Source organism: Pimephales promelas, chromosome 1 (genome assembly GCF_988280905.1).
Source record: "Pimephales promelas chromosome 1, fPimPro1.hap1.1, whole genome shotgun sequence".
NCBI classification, from domain to species: Eukaryota; Metazoa; Chordata; class Actinopteri; order Cypriniformes; family Leuciscidae; genus Pimephales; species Pimephales promelas.
The window spans coordinates 30,422,345-30,441,617 of NC_142769.1; the positions used below are offsets into that span (position 1 = coordinate 30,422,345).

The 19,273-nt window shown below is 37.8% G+C and overlaps 2 protein-coding genes across 2 annotated transcripts; one reads left to right on the forward strand and one right to left on the reverse strand.

Annotated features, from left to right (window-relative positions):
- Positions 1-972: 972 nt before the first annotated feature.
- Positions 973-11,533, forward strand: c1qtnf4 (C1q and TNF related 4). Its single transcript, XM_039691862.2, has 2 exons — positions 973-1,176; positions 8,530-11,533. The coding sequence occupies exon 2, from the start codon at positions 8,535-8,537 to the stop codon at positions 9,681-9,683; it is 1,149 nt and encodes a 382-aa protein (XP_039547796.2). The 5' UTR covers positions 973-1,176; positions 8,530-8,534; the 3' UTR covers positions 9,684-11,533.
- A 2,070-nt stretch (positions 11,534-13,603) lies between these two features.
- On the reverse strand, positions 13,604-17,274 carry ndufs3 (NADH:ubiquinone oxidoreductase core subunit S3). The gene is made up of 7 exons (XM_089129462.1): positions 17,125-17,274; positions 16,656-16,712; positions 15,484-15,581; positions 15,255-15,404; positions 14,899-15,024; positions 14,469-14,588; positions 13,604-13,844 (listed from the first exon to the last, which is right to left on the reverse strand). Exons 1-7 carry the CDS (start codon positions 17,177-17,179, stop codon positions 13,683-13,685), a joined length of 768 nt encoding a protein of 255 aa, XP_088985588.1. The 5' UTR covers positions 17,180-17,274; the 3' UTR covers positions 13,604-13,682.
- Between the last annotated feature and the right edge of the window lie 1,999 nt (positions 17,275-19,273).

Below are 19,273 nucleotides of genomic sequence, written 5' to 3' on the forward strand. Positions count from 1 at the left end.
CAGTTTAGTCTTCACGGATGGGTCCGCTTGTGAAGGGGTTTGAGCAACCTGTTTTCTTCAGATGCTCATTTCAAGCAGCACTGAGTCACAGGAGGAAAGAGAGAGAGAGAGAGAGTAGCTCATCTCTCCACATGACCCATGTGAAAGTCAAAGAAATCCTCCAAACTTGAACGGCTTTTGCACTTTACAAGGAGATGATTCAATTTCACATCTGAATGAACACCTTCAAATCAATTACGTGAGAAGACCTTACTGTATAATAACTAAATATAGCTATTATTGTCCCAAATGCTCATCTTCCAGAAACATGATACAAGCATTCATCATGGCAATAATGAGAGAGGGCCAGAATGAATGTTATGGAAACAGATTAATCTGCTCAGTGCCAGGATGATCATGATGGGGAGGGGGAGGACTGCTGGGAACAGGAACAGAGACCAGTCCATATGGTGCCTGCAGAGAGAGAGAAAGAGAGAGAGAGAGATACAAACACAGAGACCAAAACAGATTGGTCATTTGTGTTTAAAGTAAAAAAACCTTTTAAGATTGCAAACAATAAATAAAAGTGGAATAGCTAACAACATAAGTCTCTCACGCAGTGCAAAAGGGACTCTGAGTGATAAGTATGATTAAGTGCAGAGGTGTGAAATTACCACAATTGTTATGTCAAAACTAAAGCCTATATAACAGTCTGCCAACTTGGGTCTGAGAAAATGCACATTTGTAGGATTATGGAACCCATATTGAGTGAGTGCATGTAAATACATGCATATTCACAAAATTAGATCCTAAGAGATCATCATGTCTAGTTAGGCTTGCTCTTAGACAGATGTTTGCTCATGTACACAGAGACAACACCCCCTGGAGTCTCCCTATTGATAGTCCTTCCAGAATGGCCGTTCATTCGTCTGCTCCAGAGCCCCCAATCAGCTTGCAGCACCCCGATTGCTCTTAAATCCTCCAATGAGTGTATTGGAGAGTGTGTGTGAGTGTGAGTGTATGAATGTGTGGGTGTGTGCTGCACCAGACATCAGCAGCAGGTTGAGAGCCGACACACAGGAAGCAAGAGAGAGAAGAAAAGAATAAAGGGAGAGAAAGAAAAAGAGAAAGAGACACTCTTTCATTCATTCCTCCGAGAGAACTTCAAGACCGCTTACTGCAGATCCAAACGCACAGGTAAGGACAACAGCATGGTCTCCCTTTATCTCTCTATCTCTCTATCTTGTGATGCAGTGCTAATCGCACCCCCCCGTTTTGTATTCGTCTTTTATCTGAGTAAAACTCTCAATCAGAGGTGGAAACTTATACGATCGATCTTGGACCTCTCTATGCTGCAGTTGTCCTGGTTTGTCCATGTCATTTTATATACCCATATGAGAGAAGGGGAATTGATTTACTGTGATGATGCTCTCTGGTTCTATCTAATGCTGACATTGCTATTGTTTAACATAGCAGAGAGCAGAGCCGTAACAGAGGTAAACCTTTGGCTGAACGCTTTGAAAACAGCACGCGTGGGGTTGGTACTAACAAAGCCAGGTCACATACGCTCATATGCACATCACCTCGGGACAGCGTGAGCGAGGGAGACAGAGAGAAGCTCTTTGTTGCTGATAGTGATCTGATACGGATCTGCACTGCCAGGGAGATATCCCCGAAGACACTAAAAACCCATTCAGCTTGCGCATATATGTGTGTGTGCTGAATCAGGAACTGCCTGCTGTCCGGTCAAAGTGAATATTTACACAGACAAACTCATTAAAATTGTATGAAATTATCTGACTTCCCAATAAATGTCGTTTTACCTATTTATAGATCTTAGGTTATAACAGAGGAAGGGAACTGCACGTTTCCATGGCAGAATTTAAACTGGAGCACAAATGCGCTTGTATTCACACCATCATGTTACTGTTTTATTGTGCAAGAACGACTGTAAATGAAAACACTAATCCGCTTTAAATAATATCCACAGCATGGTTATTGAATGTGCGGAGTCAAAGCACACAGTATGTAAACATTATTGTGCTTACAACGATACATGATGTACACTGCATATGTATTTGACTTTCTTAGCTATATAAAATTACTGTGAATATTTTCAACCTTCTCAAGTGTTCAAGTGTACTGTATTGATTTGAGGTGGTGTTAGGGAGAATGAGCAAATTATTATTATTATTTGCTTGTGGAAATTGAAATGAATTAAAATATCATAGTCTTAGTGAGGCCATTATTAGACTACTTGTTTTTTTTTAATGAGACGGTGTGCATGATGTATTTCATCCTAGTCTTACAGAAGAGGTGTTGTGTTTGGCAGCAGGTTGTTTGTATGCTGGGCCATTACCCGTGTCACAGATAACAGATTACAGAGCAGCAGGGGAGCTGCACCATTACCCAACTTTATTCATCTTGACTGCTGCAGATTACAGCGTGAAATATTGAAGCATGAAAAATATTCAAATTGATATAGTTTAATTTACCACTTATTTGTCTAATGCAGGGATTCCCAAAGTGTGGTACACACAACCCCAGGGGTGCGCCAACGAGTGAAAAGCCCATATCTATGGAAAAGCCTGACCGAGTGGGACTCTTATCTGGTTACTCATGCGGTCAGATTATCTTTTCCTAGTCTTTTCCAACCGCGTTTTATTTGCTTTTTCCATCGTCGAGTATCACGCCTGAAATGCGTGCAAGTGTCTTAATGCCTCATTTGTTTGACGCTTGATATGTCTGATGTCGTTGCCGTAAAGCATTTGAGACCAGCTCAGAAAGTATGGTTTTTATGGGCGTTTCGCACTGAAGACATGGAAGTAAACGCCCACTGCTGTGAGTGGATAACAGTTTTGCATTATAATGAGTTTTTCAACTCACCTCGTGGGTGTACGTGGGGAAAATTGTTTTGAAAACATCCAATGTTGTAAAATGGCAACCGGAATGATTCGCCCATACATGTTTGACCCAGAGTCCATGTGTTGCACTATTCCTGTCAGATCCATATAGACGGCACAGCACCATTCTTTACTCTTAATCGGTCTGCAAATCCAGTCTTGTTTACAAAACAATCCTCGAAATGAAGCAAAGAGGCAGTTTTACCCTCATCAGCTGGAGTGGAACGTCATTAAAAATAAAGTTTATGCATGCAGTCCTATAGGAATCCAGAGGAAGCTTATGCAGCGACTGTCATCTTTCACAACCAGGCGCTGCACAATTTTGTATTACACAGTAGCTCGATCCGGTTTGTCATCACGAAGTAGGCATCTGTGTTATTTGGCTATGTGTAATGCGCGAATCGGTGGGCGGGGCTAAACCGGCCGTGTTGAAGTTGGAGTTGATCTTCTTCTGCGGGGGTGGGGTTTTATCCTCTTGACGTCATAGTTCCCCACTTTTAAAAAGGAGTCGTTTTCTGGGGCTGGTGTCAATGAAAGCTTTTATTGGACTAACAAGGACGTTTTCAGTTACAGGATATTCTTATAATATGATGACCTATAGATGTCAAAAGCTCAAGGAAAATTTAATTTCTCAGTTCATCACCCCTTTAACTTTTGGCTCACCTGCCACAAGCACTGCTAAATGAAAATATCCACCAGCCAAGCATATTTTTTACCGGCCAAAATAATTAACAGCCTTTTTGTGTCACATATATATACATTCATTTATATATAGGCTATATAATTAAACATTTTTGTCATTGTAATTCTGGTCTAATATTTTCCATTCTTACTTTTATTTACAAACATATTACACAATTTACACACATTAAAATAATATTTTTGTGTTGGTGCCTATGAAAATAGTTCTGTACAAATTAAATGTATTAATTGTATATTAAATAAATAAAACGTAAATAAATAATCAAATGTATGCAATAATAATATACTAATTTTTTTTTTTTTAAAGTATTTAGTTTTACTCTGCCTATTTTTTTACTCCATTTACCCTGATCCGAATAGTAACTGAAGGACTGGAAATATCTATAGACAGTAAAAGGAAATATCAGTTGTTTTAATCATTCATTAAAATGAATTTGTTCAAAGGAGTCATAATTTCGTGAATTGGACGTGTCATTATTGGATGTGTACGCATTGTGTTATTATCCCGGCAGGCAGCTGACATCCCACAAGATTTGTGTCAACACAGAAAACATTTCATCACTGGATAGGTTTTTTCGTTATTTATTTAAAGTGTGGTTTAACTTATGTCTGCTGAATGTGCAGAACGCTTTTCAGAGAAGATAAGGTATTTTAGCACAATTACACCCCAGAAAAAAATATATCCAAATGCTCCACATGAAACTATGGTCTGACCTTTTACCATCGTGTCAATTTATTTTTATTAATATATGCCAGGGAGAGAGAGCAATACTTTCACCTGGCTCCGAAGAGAAAGAGTGAGTGCGCGCGCGACCGGGGCTCTCTCTGCTCGTAGTTGCGCCCTGTCACTTTCAATTCCCCTCCCGCAAACCGCAAACACAACAACTCTATCATGTCCATAGCCATCATGCAAGATATTTGATAACATTACAAAATGTAGTTGTAATAAATATTTTATTACATTACTATTTTGTTATGAACATTCACCTGCCAGTGGGGCGCCTTTTGAGATTTACTCGCCAAACGGAAAATCTACCCACAATTGGCGCTTGGCGAGAATTAATTTAGGACCCTTTACTACCATTATGATTCAACCCACTATAAGTTTGTTTACCACCGAAATTACTTTGATGCTGTTATATTAAGGTACAATTCTTGCATAGTGTGCCATTAAATGGTTGCTCGCTTGTCTTTTATCTCTGTCCGTTCTCTTTCTGTTGTTGACTCATAAAACCGTGTCCTTTTCTTTTTCCCTCTCATTTCCGGCACCTATATCCAACACGCCGGTAAAGACTGCTGTATTTTGTCTGCGTGTGTTTGAGATTTAGAGTGTGCTGTCAGAATAGAGGGTGTGTGTGTGTGCGGCTTTGGCTGAATGGTTCAGTGGAAGTGGCAGTATCAGAGTATGGTACCAAAGGCTGTTAAGTAAAGGGAGAGAGAAAGAGAGAGGAGATAACTGGGCCCTGGAGCACATGCTCACAGGTGCTGTGCTCTTCAGTGTATGCCGATACTCCACAGACCTTCATTAAACACCACAGTCGTGTGCCACACACACAGCCCTTCACTTGCTGAGTGGAGTTTCACAAGCAAACTGAGGCCAAATGTGTCCACTTCTCTTTACCTCCAATCACATTTTGCTCTGAATCACTTTAGTGCTCCTGTTCATGGATGTTTGTGTTTCATGTGAAAAGAGCGACTGTATCCACTGGCTGGATTGTCAATCTCTCAGCAAAAGCTTTGTGAATGCTACAGGCTACTGTATCAGTGCATAGAGAAACATCCATTGATGTCTGTGTGTATATTTACAAATTAGTGCTGTAGTGCAATCTCTGTGACGTAAGGTGGGTATTTACACTTGGTCCCTGCATGTGTTTTAAGCTGCAGAATTTGCTAGTTTTTTTTTTTTCTCTATTGTGGCATATATCTGTAAAAATGGATTCTTGAATGAGAATTAAGGGATTGATTGTCCATCAGTCATTAATTGGATCATTGTCATAAGCTAATTATTGCAATCTCATTTGAGTAATGGGTTACTGGAGGGGAAGGATTTTACGCCAGTGCTCACGTCATCAATTCAATTCAATTCAATTCAATTCAAAGTCACGTTCATTAAAAAATTATGTGCATGTATGAAGAGTTCAGATGCAAAAGCCTCTAAGTGCCATTTGAAATTTTCTTCTAAAATGATCATTTTTATCAAGCTTATATATTTAAGTTCAGTAATTTCACTTAAATGACAATGAAGATTACCTATGAATTGCCATTTAAGTGAAATTACTGAACTTAAATATACAAGCTTGATAAAAATTATCGTTCTAGAAGAAAATTTCAAATGGCTTTTGCATCTGAACTCTTCACATCATTTATATAAAAAAAGTCAGTTTCTATGCATGGTGACTGAACAAAACAGCTAAAGAAAGATGTCTGATCATTAAAATAGCAAGCCTAGAAAGAAAGCATTTGGATATATACGAAATGCAATTCAGGCATTTTGAAAAATATAAAGTTATCCCTAAAGTTAGCATGAATTGTAAATCAAAATGCCAGATTTTTTTCTTTTTTTTCTGTGTGTGTTCCCAATTGAGGTGATCACCAAGTTGACTTCACTCTACATTGGCATTGTGCCCGATGAAGACCTGAGGGTCGAAATGTTGCCCTTTTAATAAATCCATTGGAGCAGTAATTTTCACTGTGTGGACTTCACACTTCTTTATTTGGTATTTTTCAGTCCACATTATGACGCAGTTGCTGTCTGGAGGGAATTTGGAATTTTGCCCGAACCCAGAGTACTCCCAAGTAATAACGTTAAAATGTCTGTTTTTAATGCAATCTTCTCCCTTTGAATATAATTTATGCAATTTTATTTGATTTATTTGAAATGATTACAAGAACAGTTTCATGTCTATTATTGTACTGTTTAACTGGGGTTGATATGGGATTTCCAAAGGAAAAAGTAATGCAATACTTTTTAGAGAAAATTGGTATAGTAATCTAATTACACTTTTGATAATTACATTGTAAATAATTACAATTAGGTGTAATTATTTTCTTATCAAGACCCAAATGTTAATTAATAAGCCTGTAAGTAGTTGACCTGTGTAGGTTGTTTTACGTTATTATTGTAATTTTGAGAAGTACTCAAGTAAATTCAAGTTCACAAACCATATCTGAAAACGGGTTTGGACCTGAAAGTGGCCATGTTTCATATAAGCCAAACAAAATCTTTCAAATAGTATTTTTACATAAGCAAAAATACAGGGGAATCTTGACATGCAATTAAAATTAATTTTTAGGGATTTTGGTTCTCAAATGTTGCATATAGACATTTTGTGTTTTTGCTTCACTGAGCTGAAGGGTTTACTTCATGTGTTCTCAAAGGACACTGCAGTTCAGCTTTCGGTGAGAAAAAAAGGTGTAGCTGAAAACATAAGAAAGGCATTGACAAATATTGACGTTTCCCTCCCCTGTGTTCAGATTGTTAGGGCATGAAAGCACAACTCAACTAAAAATAGAGATCAAACAACAGGAGGAAAACATTATTTTCTTGTTACTTAACCTGCCAGCAAATTTGATATCCTGTAACTAACTTTAGAAATGTTAAACAAGTATGGAATCACTAGTAAATGTTGTGAGAATGATTTACATATAAGCCATTTAGTTTGAAACAGATAAAATTAAAGTTTTCTTAAAACATGCTGCTTATGGGCTAGATCATTGTTTTTAGGGCTGCTAAGACGATACTATTTTTGGAAAATCTTAACATAACCACATACATATGCTGATTTACTCATGCGTTTCATTTGAATGTTATTAAACTGTTCAAATATCGGGCACTCTGTGAATCATGGCTCACCTCAGTGGTCCATCTGTGAAACAGAAGTCCAACTTCTCATGCATCTCAGGAGATCTCATTAAGATCAAAAACCTCTTTGCAATGTTATGATGAGCTCAATCCATCATCAAATCAAACAGAAACAGCTGCTTTAAGGTTTCATGTCTTAATTCATGCAGAAGGCTCCACCAACAGTATAATCTGTGTCTTGTTAAATCCTATTAAAAAGAACGAAATGTGGAGATATAGCATCGGAGATTGTGTGGGATGGTTGTTCTGGTAAAACATGGGAACAGGCAGTCTGGCTGTGTTGCTAATGGATCTCTGGGACACTGTTGAACTTGTTTCACAGAGGGAGAAACGTTATGAAGGCTATTTAACTGTAGCGTTTAGACCCAATAGGCAATGTCCCATACACTGCTCTCCTCTCAGGCACACGCTCCTTTGGGCCATATAGTTTAGCGAACGGAGGGCTGGCGGTATCTGCGTCACAAAATGAGGTGCTTAATGCAGCCTAAACTCCTCTTTTTTTTGCAGATTATGTGCATATCTATAACAACTACCCCTTCTTGGCATTTAATATGAATCATTTGATAAATCACAATAAATGGTGTTAATTTAATAAAAATTCTTCAGAAATCCATTTTGATGTGTTTGTAGTCATCTTGTAATGTTCGCCATGATATGAGACACACTATAAGATGAGGTGAAAATTTGCAATGGGATTTGGGGATGGGACCCCTAAAAGCTGTCCAGAAATGATCTGAAATGTTCTGTCACCTCCAGTGTTCTTCTGATCCATGTGTCTTATTACTGCTTGCCTCATGGGAAAACAGAGAGGGTCTGATAATACAGCTCTCCTCCTGCTGTATCTACTGAAGGAAGGCACTGATCTCTTTATTTTGATCCCACCTCCCCACTGGCACTTGTATGCACAATGATTGATCTTTTTTTTTTTTTTGAGCTGGTGTGTTGGTAACGAGAAGCAGCTATCATTTAGAAGCTTAACTGAATGTGATCATTTAAATGAGTGTTCAACAGTTTTTGTTCATGTAAACGGCTTACTAACGGATAATTAACAGAGCTTTTTATTATTCTTTGCTCCCTCTGCAGTTACAATGCTGCCTGGTACCAGGCCCCTGCTGCTGTGTGTGCTGTGTCATGTGACCACCACATGGGCATTCGCCCGCATGTCTGACGCCGTGGAGCTGCGGTCCGCCTTCTCTGTGGCACGTACCAGCAGCATGGAGGGAGGGCCGAAGATGGTCATCACCTTTGACAAGGTGTACGTCAACATTGGTGGCGATTTCGATCCAAAGGCCGGCTTGTTCCGCTGCAGGATTCCGGGCGCATACTATTTTTCTTTCACAGTGGGGAAGTTCCCACGGCGAGACCTGTCGGTCATGCTGATGAAGAACCGCAATGAGGTCCAGGCGATCGTGTACGACGAGAACGCCGGAGAAGAGCGGAAAGTGCAGAGCCAGAGCGCCATGCTGCAGCTTGATTTCGGAGACACTGTCTGGCTTCGCCTTCACGGAGACCCTCGCTACGCTATCTACAGCAACACTGGTCATTACACCACCTTCAACGGTTACCTGATCTACCCTGATGTGTATGGCTACCAAGAGCCCACTCACAAAGTCCATGACAGTGACCGTCAACCACCGAAAATCAGTGATTACTCACTGTCTGAGCATGAAAATACAATTACCAAAGACACTGGTGTGAGTATGAAAGAAGAGAGAAGGGATGGCGAGATAAAAGAGGAGGATGGTAGAATTGGAGAGGAGGAAGACGACGACCAGAGGTCTGCATTCTCGGTGGGCCGCACTCAGAGTATTGTGGGAGTGGATCAAGGACACCCTGAGCACCAGCCCATCATCTTTGACACTGAGTTTGTCAACATCGGCAATGACTTCAACTTAAGCTCTGGTGTATTCAAATGCAGTGTACCAGGAGCCTATTACTTCTCCTTCAATGCTGGCAAGCTGCCCCATAAGACCCTGTCAGTGAAGCTGATGAAGAACCATTTGGAGGTACAGACCATGATCTACGATGACAGCGACACTGAGAAGGCCCTGCAGAGCCAGAGTCTGATGTTGTCACTGCAGGATGGAGACACTGTCTGGCTCTACAGCCACCAGAGGGATGGATTTGGTGCTTACAGCAATCACGCCAAGTATATCACTTTCACTGGCTTCCTGGTGTATCCCGAGCTCCACCAAAGGTCTCCTCCGCAGCAGCAGAAACAGGAGAAGGCATTGTAGGCCAGTCAAGGAGCCAGTCTATCGGCGGGTCTTTAGGATGGGTACGATTTTGGAGGAGCGTCTGTCATCACTCTTGTGGTTTGCTTATTCAGTTTCCTTATTACAAAATCTGTCAAGCTCTTGTTTTTATTCTGTTTATCTACTTTATGAAGATTACACCTATTACACATTGTTTAAACAAGGCCTCTACTCGGCATCCCTAAAGTTAGCATGAAACGGAAATTGTGATCTTCTATTGTTCTCTATTGTTGATCGGAATTGATTGGAACGTTGGATTGTTTTTTGCAAATCTCATGTGAGTGACAGGTTGCTGGATTATTTCCCTGCCGGAGCGCTGGAGCGTACATTATCAGAGATGTTATTGGGAGGGGGTGTTAATGTTCTTGGTGAATTATTATTAGGACACGTACATTTTAAGAAAAAAAAAATATTAGCTCAGAGAAATCACATGATAAAGACTGCAGCATTCCAAGAAAAAAAAAATTGTCAATTTTGATTTCATGGTGACTTTAAGGCCTTGAATGCAGAGTTCTTACAACAATATGATAAAAAATCGAACATGTCACTTAAAGGGATACTCCACTTTTTTTGGAAATAGGCTCATTTTACAACTCCCCCAGTTAAACAGTGGAGTTTTACCGTTTTCGAATTCATCCATCCGATTTTCTGATGTTTAATAAGAATATCAATAACCAGACAGTTTCTGGTCTCATTGACTTCCATAGGAAAAAAATATACTATGGAAGTCAATGAGACCAGAAACTGTCTGGTTACTGATATTCTTCAAAATATAAAAAAATTAGAAAACGGTAAAACTCGACTGTTTAACTCCAGGGGAGTTGTAAAATAAGCCTATTTCCAAAAAAAGTGGAGTATCCCTTTAAATTAATATCAATTTGTCAAATTAAAAAAAGTAGGCCTATTAAAAATTTGAAAAAAAACAAACAAACATTCGAATAAAAATAAATATAAAACAATCTGCAATTCAAGCACCTATCTCTGCAGAGGCGATTCATTATCTCCAACTCAAAACTGTGTTTCATACTCTCTAAAACTGAACAATTATTAAATGCATGTATTTTTCAAATAATATAGTGTTGTCTTTGAAGCTTTTGCACGAAAGATTTGCACGAGAGCTCTATCTTCTGCTTTTTCATTAACTATTTCCAGTGTAAAATCAGTGTTCATGACACACAAACAAACACATAAAAACAGTAATGATGACTTTTGCCTTGCAGGAAATCATAATTAATTTATTCAGTCAATAATAGGTCCGGTTTTGGAACAGCACTTCACTACACATTTAAACTGAGTATCGCGTCTGTAAATTCACTGCATATGGCCAGAAACTGCTGAATGCAGGTTCACAGCGTCTAAAAGTATAAAGAATTTTATTCACTGCCAAATACATTTACTGTACAACAAACTGATGCTAATGATTTTGGAAAATTGTTCAACAAATTTTGCTGTTTATATTTTGGGGAAACTTTTTTTTTATCAAAGATACTAATCAGTTTATATAATTCTTCTTGTTTCTGTTGTGTGTGTACAGCCATAAAGATTTATTTAGGTTACAAAGTATATGTACGAAGTGCACAATTCCAAAATGTAAATACTTTTGTGTTTTTTATCCATTTCTATATAAGTGAATGTTTGCATTTCTAATTCTGTGCCTGGTCTTATGTACTTTTCTGTATGGGTTTAATCCAGCAAATAAACTCTGAAAGAATGCTGGATAAGCTTTTCAGTGTTTGTGCAGTATGGGCTACTTTGTTAAGTACTGTAACGGTGGTTTATTGTGGAAGAAGCCAGTCCTCAGAAGCAAGCCAAATAAAAACTCTGAATGTAAACTCTTTTGTCTTGCATTTTTTAGTAGTGTCAATGTTTAACATCTACAGTGTTGTCACTCCTACCAATTATATCTTACTCAGTACAAGGACTTTTCAATGATGATTAAATAAAGTGTTTGATATTCAAATATCCTGAAAATTTGTCAAATTTGAATCAAATAGATATTTTAAAATCCCATCTGAAATCACATATTATATTTCAACAATGTATACCAGTTGAGATATTTCATTATCTTAAGCAAATAACAAAGTGCACTTTTCCAATGCACTTGAGTTTGATTTCACCATGAATGTCACAGCCTTTGTGAGGTCTCAGAACTAAAATAGCAGATCAGATTAGGATCAAGAGGATCAAAGAGATGCCTGGGGAAGTTTAAGATGAATTTGTCTGATTAAAGAGATAAAAATTCTGAAAGTAAAGCATTGCGTTTGGTGCAAAGCCATATATAGCAACACCCAGATAATACCTTTTGTTTCATTATGGTGTTGGAATAACATACAGAAAAAACAATGAAGGAATGGCTTGGGTGAAAAGAGGAGTATTATAGAATGACCCTGTCAGATTTGACGGAATAAAAATTGTCATTTTCCTCTCTAATTTGGCGAAACTTAGCAAAAATGTATTTAGCAAAAGTGTACAATGCTCCAAAAGAAACACTAGACTGGAATTGCTGTAATTGGAAATAAGTCTTTCATCCTGACTGAAGAACAGGTGAAACTCGAAAAATTAGAATATCGTGCAAAAGTTCATTTATTTCAGTAATTCAACTTAAAAGGTGAAACTAATATATTATAGAGACTAATTACATGCAAAGTGAGATATTTCAAGCCTTTATTTGTTATAATTTTGATAATTATGGCTTACAGCTTATGAAAACCCTGCACAAATTAAAAATTAGAATATTGTGGAAAGTTTTCATAAGCTGTAAGCCATGATCATCAAAATTATAACAAATAAAGACTTGAAATATCTCACTTTTTCATTGGTGGTGTTGGCATGATGTTTGTCCTTTTGTAAAGTTCTCCCATTTCTTTATATTATCATGGAGCTCAACCAGAGTGACCATCATCAGCTTCCCGTCTCCGCACACTCGCCTGGTTACTTCCTAACCGCAGCAATAAGGGGGGAGTACTCTGGGTTCCAGCCCAATATCCGAGCTCGGAGCCCTCTCCCCAGACAGCATGACAAATATGCTTACCTTTTATTCTCTCTAACTTTTTTGCAAGTGTGAACTAGTAAATTATTAAAAAAAAAAAAATTAAATCAAAGGAGTTTGAATATTTCCACATGCCACTAAACAGTAAAACACATAACAGTAATCATCAGTATTACAAAGTAAATTATATTACAGAAATTACACAAAGCAAACCCCACTCATGAGGGAATGAGAGAACACACTAGCAGCCGAATAGCTGACGTGCCACAAATTGTAATGAGATTGGTAAATAAAAGCCACAGATAATTATGGAGGAGAGATTTTTATACCTATAATTTTGCACCGTTCTATGACATTCCTGAACGGCAATTAAACAATTTTGTGGCTAAAACTCATAATGTTGCAGATAAAAATCTTTTTGGAAATAACCTGTCAGTATGACTTATTGTTATTTTTTGTAAAGGTAACTGAGGTATATTAAACCTTGAAGGCATTTGGCTATGCACACATTTAACTACTGAATTATAAAAATAAGAGAACGTTTATCAGACGTCATTGAACTTCAGAATTAGCATTCAAGCATTATTCATATACACACTAAAGTTTTGAGTAGAATACCTGAGAGAAATTGTCTAGCAAAACATATCAGTGGCATTTTTTTCCCTGCATTATCTTTGTCACTTCTTTCAATTTAACAACTAAAGAATGTTATCACATAGCATGACTTAACAAAACTCTTAAAATTGTAGAATATAAATCACATAATCCTGATAATTCAGAGATCTGAAAAGAGCTTATTTTCATGCGTGTAAGTCTGTTGTGTAAAAACACACAGATACAACAATCTGAAATTTATCCAGTGTTTTTACAAAAATCATCATTTATAAATATAAAATGACATGCAGAAACAGGAGTCATTTCATAGTTTTATTTAGATGTAGCACAGGGTCTTATTTACATAAATATGTTCTGATCATTACAGCTCTACAGGGTTACTTTGCAGGTTTGTCCCCAGACTCCAGCTTGGGTGCATCTTTGGGCTCCCTGTATGCGGGGAACGCTTCCCATGGACTGTTCAAGTCAAACTTACGGAACTCCTGAGCGAGCTCCACAGGTTCAGCCACAACCCGCTTCACCTCATCGTCATAACGCACCTGGAGAAAATAGAAGAAAACAACTCAACATAAATGAAGCCACACCACTTTACAGGAATGTTTAAAATAAATTAAAATTACATAATTGCTCTACATACATGGTTTCAAAGTTTGAGGTTACTCTTTTTTGTCACTTATGCTCACCAAGGCTCCATTCATTTGATCAGAAATACATTCAAAACTTTAATATTGTGAAACATGATGATTTTAAATATGTTTTGTATTTTATTGTACTTTAAAAATGTAATTTGCTTCTGCGATGCAACGCTGAATTTTCAGCGTCATTACTCCAGTCTTCAGTGTCACATGATCCTTTAGAAATCATTCTAATATGTAGATTTGCTGCTCAAAAAACATTTATTCTTATTATTATTATTAATAATGAATGAAAAATCAATGTTTTGATGCTTAATATTTTTGTGGAATTCGTGATTTGAAATGATTATTTGGTGAATAGAAAGTTCAAAAGAACATCATTTATTTGACACAGAAATATTTTGTACCATTATACATGTTCTTACTGTCACTTTTGCATCCCTGCTTAATGATTTTCTTTGAAAAAAAAAAAACTCTGTCAGACACCAACCTATTAAAAGGTTGTTTAACAATGAATTGTACATTTACCTCCACATATCCAGACAAAGGAAAGTCTTTCCTGAACGGATGACCTTCAAATCCATAATCTGTCAAGATACGTCTCAGATCTGGATGGTTTGCGAAGAAAACTCCATACATGTCCCAAATCTGTAATGAAACATTCATTTCAGAGTGAAGCCAAACTGTCTCTAAAGTAAAAAAAAAAAAACATACTTAACATGTGCATGCAAATACAGCTATGATACATGATCTAATGGACCATTAGACAACCCTCAACCCTCCCTCAGTCAGAGTCTGCAGTGTCATAGCATGAGGGAAGCAGCTCAGGGGCTCCACTGCATGAACACTGCAGATTGGTGTGTCTGAGCATATGCTACAATCTATTTTGAAAAGTGAAATATACAAGTGTCAAAACTTGTTCATGAAACGTCAGCTGATGACAGAGTCTCACACATACCTCTCTCTCATACCAGTTAGCAGCCTGGTGTACAGACACAGAGGAGTCAAGAGGACTCAGCTCGTCAGTGTAAGTCTTCACTCGGATTCGAGAGTTATATCGCAGGGACAGCAGATTATACACAATCTGAAAAGGAAAAATGTAGCTCAATCATTCGCAGAACGGTTTCAGAAAAAGGATTTGTATTTCAAATGCCAATAACTTTCACCATCCAGGCTCCCAAAGTATGCATATTATGTGCAGTCCTTTGTGTATTTAAAAAAAATCAAGTCTATTAAAATAATCTAACTAGTTAAAAACACAAAATCAAGATAATATTTTATAGACATTTCATAGATGAGACGAAGCATGCTCACCTCAAAGCGAAAGTGCCTTGTAGGGACATCCACAGCTGTCAGGTCAGTCATGTTGTTGAACTGAGCATTTGTGTGATCTTTCAAGAAGGTGAGAACAGGTATGATCCCTTCTGGATGAACCATTACCTCCAGCTCATTAAAGCAGGTCACCTAGGATTCAAACAAAAGGCTGTAGATAGAGCAATTTTTGAGGAATTGCAGAGTGCAACTAATCACTAATCGGTCTTACCTGAACTTGTTGCACATATTTGGGGAGAATCTCTGCAATGTATTCGCCAAACTCTGAAAGCTGAGTGTGGGTGACTGGATCCTTGGGCCTTACGGTAGCTAATGCAAAACAAAACAAAGACATTTGGTCTTACTTTTATAAATGTCTTTATGTACTAAGGTTTAAATAATTCATTTGACACAATGCACTTATTGTGTAGATACATTTTTCACACTTTACTAATATCTAAAAATATATATATATATATATATATATACCATCTTAAAATAATTGCTGTATAATTACACTGTTGACCCTCCTTTACACCTGTCCCTGACCTTAAAGGGTTAGTTCACCCAAAAATGAAAATTAAGTCATTAATTACTCACCCCCATGCTGTACCAACCCCGTAAGACCTTCGTTCATCTTCGGAACACAAATAAAGATATTTTTGATTGAATCTGAGGGCTGGATCACTCTTCCATAGACAGCCTGAGGGACTGCCTCTTGACGGCCCAGAAAGTCATTAAAAGAAAAGGTTTATCCGTATAAGATGACGTACTGATATAGCCGGAGGCGCAAAACGTTCTGTTTACAAGCAGTACGTCATCTTATACGGTAGGGGGCGGTAAAACTCCTAAGCGGTGAGCAGCCGGTAACAAAAAGTAGTCGAAGAAGAACGGTCTCGTCTCAGTTCTCGCGCATGCGCCCATAAGGAAGTAATGTAAAGTCGAATAAAGTCGTTATTTACGTTTTTTTTTTCGCACAAAAGTAGTCTCGTCGCTTGATAAAGTTATAGTTGAGCCACTGTAGGCACATGGAATATTTAAACCTTTTCTTTTAATGACTTTCTGGGCCGTCAAGAGGCAGTCCCTCAGGCTGTCTATGGAAGAGTGATCCAGCCCTCAGATTCAATCAAAAATATCTTTATTTGTGTTCCGAAGATGAACGAAGATCTTACGGGGTTGGTACAGCATGGGGGTGAGTAATTAATGACTTAATTTTCATTTTTGGGTGAACTAACCCTTTAACCCTATCTCACCTCAAGTGTTTTGCAATACAAAATGAACACCATATTATGTACCAACACATTTTTTTTACACATTTTTAAGTAACGTAAGTAGTTAAAGACATCTAATATACAGCAAGACGCAACGTTAAAAACAGACTTCCAAAAACCTAACGTTACTCACGTCTGGTTTCAGTTGTCGTTGTTCTTGTCTGGACAATTGCAGCGCTCTGTCTAGCAACTACGAGAGAATTGAGAGAAATCAATGCATTACAATATAGAGCCATTTCGCGCAAGGTCAGGTCAAGACTTTAAAATAAACCAAATTGGTAACGTTAGTTTTTGACAGACGGATCGGTGTCTGATGAAATTCAAAACAGATTAAATACATCCCTTATATTTCCAAATAACTCAAACATTCTTCTCCCTGGAAGCGTGATATGAGAATAAAACAATCTGTATTGCATAATTCAGAGTATAACTGTAAATCAGTCGACACTGTCATCAACGTTCTGTGTGTTTCTAAAGGTCAAAAGCGAAGAAATGCCTCAAACACAGGAGAGCTTTTTTGGGTCCTGCACAGTGACAATAATGGTTAAATGAGAAAATAATTCAACTTAAACACGTCTGTGATGTTCTTGTTAATTTCTTACCGTTCAGACTTTTTCCAAAACCGCTGCGGACAAATCTAACCAAGGAGGCCGCCATCTTTACTCCCTCACTGTCCTTCCTCCTCGCGGGATTTGCTGATGCTGGAGTTACGGGTGCGTTCTGCAGTGCGCTGTTGCCACCTTCAGGCGCTACAATCGAGGCATTAAAGCGATAGTTCGCCCCAAAATTAAAATGTTGTCATTACTTACTCTCCCTCAAGTTGTCCCAAACCTGCATTTGTTTCTTTCTTCTACAAAAGAAAATATTATGATGAATGAACTTATGAAGAATGTTGGTAACGACAGCTGACGGCACCCTTGACTTCGATAGTATTTTTTGGTCACTTTTCAATAAGGTTCATTAGTTAACATTAGTTAATGTATTAACTAACATGGACTAATAATGAGTAATTCATTTTTTACAGTATTTGTTCATCTTTGTTAACTAACATGAAGTAATAATGGGTAATACATTTGTTACAGTATTTGTTCATCTTTGGTAATGTTAGTTAATAAAAATACAGCTGTTCATTGTTTGTTCCTATTAGTTCACGGTGCATTAACTAATGTTAACAAGATTTAAATAAAATACTAGTAAATGTTGAAATGAACATTAACAAAGATCAATAAATGCTGTATATGTGCAGTTCATATTAACTAATGTAGTTAAATAATGTTAACTATAACCTTACTGTAAAGTGTTACCATTTTTTTCCTATGTCAATGGGTGCAGTCAACTGTCTTGTTATCTTCTTTAAATATCTTGTTTTGTGTTCAATAATTGAACCTTTAGACAAAATATACATATGTGTGTGTGTGTGTGTGTGTGTGTGTATGTTTTATGTAATGTTTAATAGGCTACATCAGGTTTTATGGCAAGTATTTTTAAAAACAAGTACTTCTGTACTTTTACTACAGTAAATAAAAAAGTTTTATTGGCCTTAATCGATTCACTTGAGGTCGCTGCTGAAAAGAGAACATGATCAAAATTAAAAATTTTGTAGCGAAGAATCCACTAGTATTTAGTATTTTTTAGCTAAAGTTTTTTTATTAAGAGATTACCGATGCCTGTGTTCCAATGGGCGATTTAATAGGTATTTTTTCACGTCTGCAGTTCGGTTTTTAAATGTAATTACTGTATTGATTGATTGTGTTCTATTTTGTATTGCATTTTTAATTAGGCCTTAATTTTTTTCAATATATTCATTTGATATAACCGTTTGTTTACAACAAATGGGGGATTAATAATCTAACCAATATTGTGTGCAACAAGTTTTTGAGCAATGTTTTGATCATGTGAATAGTTTAGAAGCATTAGAAACTTATGTATCAAATTAGATCTTATAGGGTTACAAACACTGTTCACATACTAAACAGACCACATCATACCTTTTTTATATTAATTAAAATGTATTTGAAATGGTTTTAAAAAAGTCAGTACACCAGTTGTACACCTCTCTATTTCATTATAGTGTATAACAATAAACAATTAAATACATAGTTAAACTGCCAAGAAAGGTATTCAAGATTATGTTTACATTTGACGATTAAAAAATATTAACGATTAAAAAATCATGATCTAAAACATAATCACAAAGAAACAGATTTCTGAACACCTTCCAACAAAAAGAGGGTAGGTGGGATAAAAAATAAAAATAAATCTGTTATCCATCCATTAATCCATCCATCTTCTTCCGCTTATCCGGGGCGGGATCGCGGGGGCAGCAGTCTAAGCAGAGATGCCCAGACTTCCTTCTCCCTAGACACTTCCTGCAGCTCTTCTGGGGGGGGACACCGAGGCGTTCCCAGGCCAGCCGGGAGACATAGTCTCTCCAGCGTGTCCTAGGTCTTCCCCGGGGTCTCCTCCCAGTGGGACATGCCCGGAACACCTCCCCGGGAAGGCGTCCAGGAACCCGAAGCCCGAGCCATCTCCCGTTCCATCCTTCCCTCACTCGTGAACAAAACCCCAAGATATTTAAACTTCTCCACTTGAGGAAGAATCTCTCCTCCAAACTGAATTGGGCCTGCCACCCTTTTCCGACTGAGGACCATGGCCTCGGATTTGGAAGTGCTGATTTTCATCCCAGCCGCTTCACACTCGGTTGCAAACCGTCTCAGTGCATGCTGAAGGTCCTGGTGTGAAGGGGCCAGT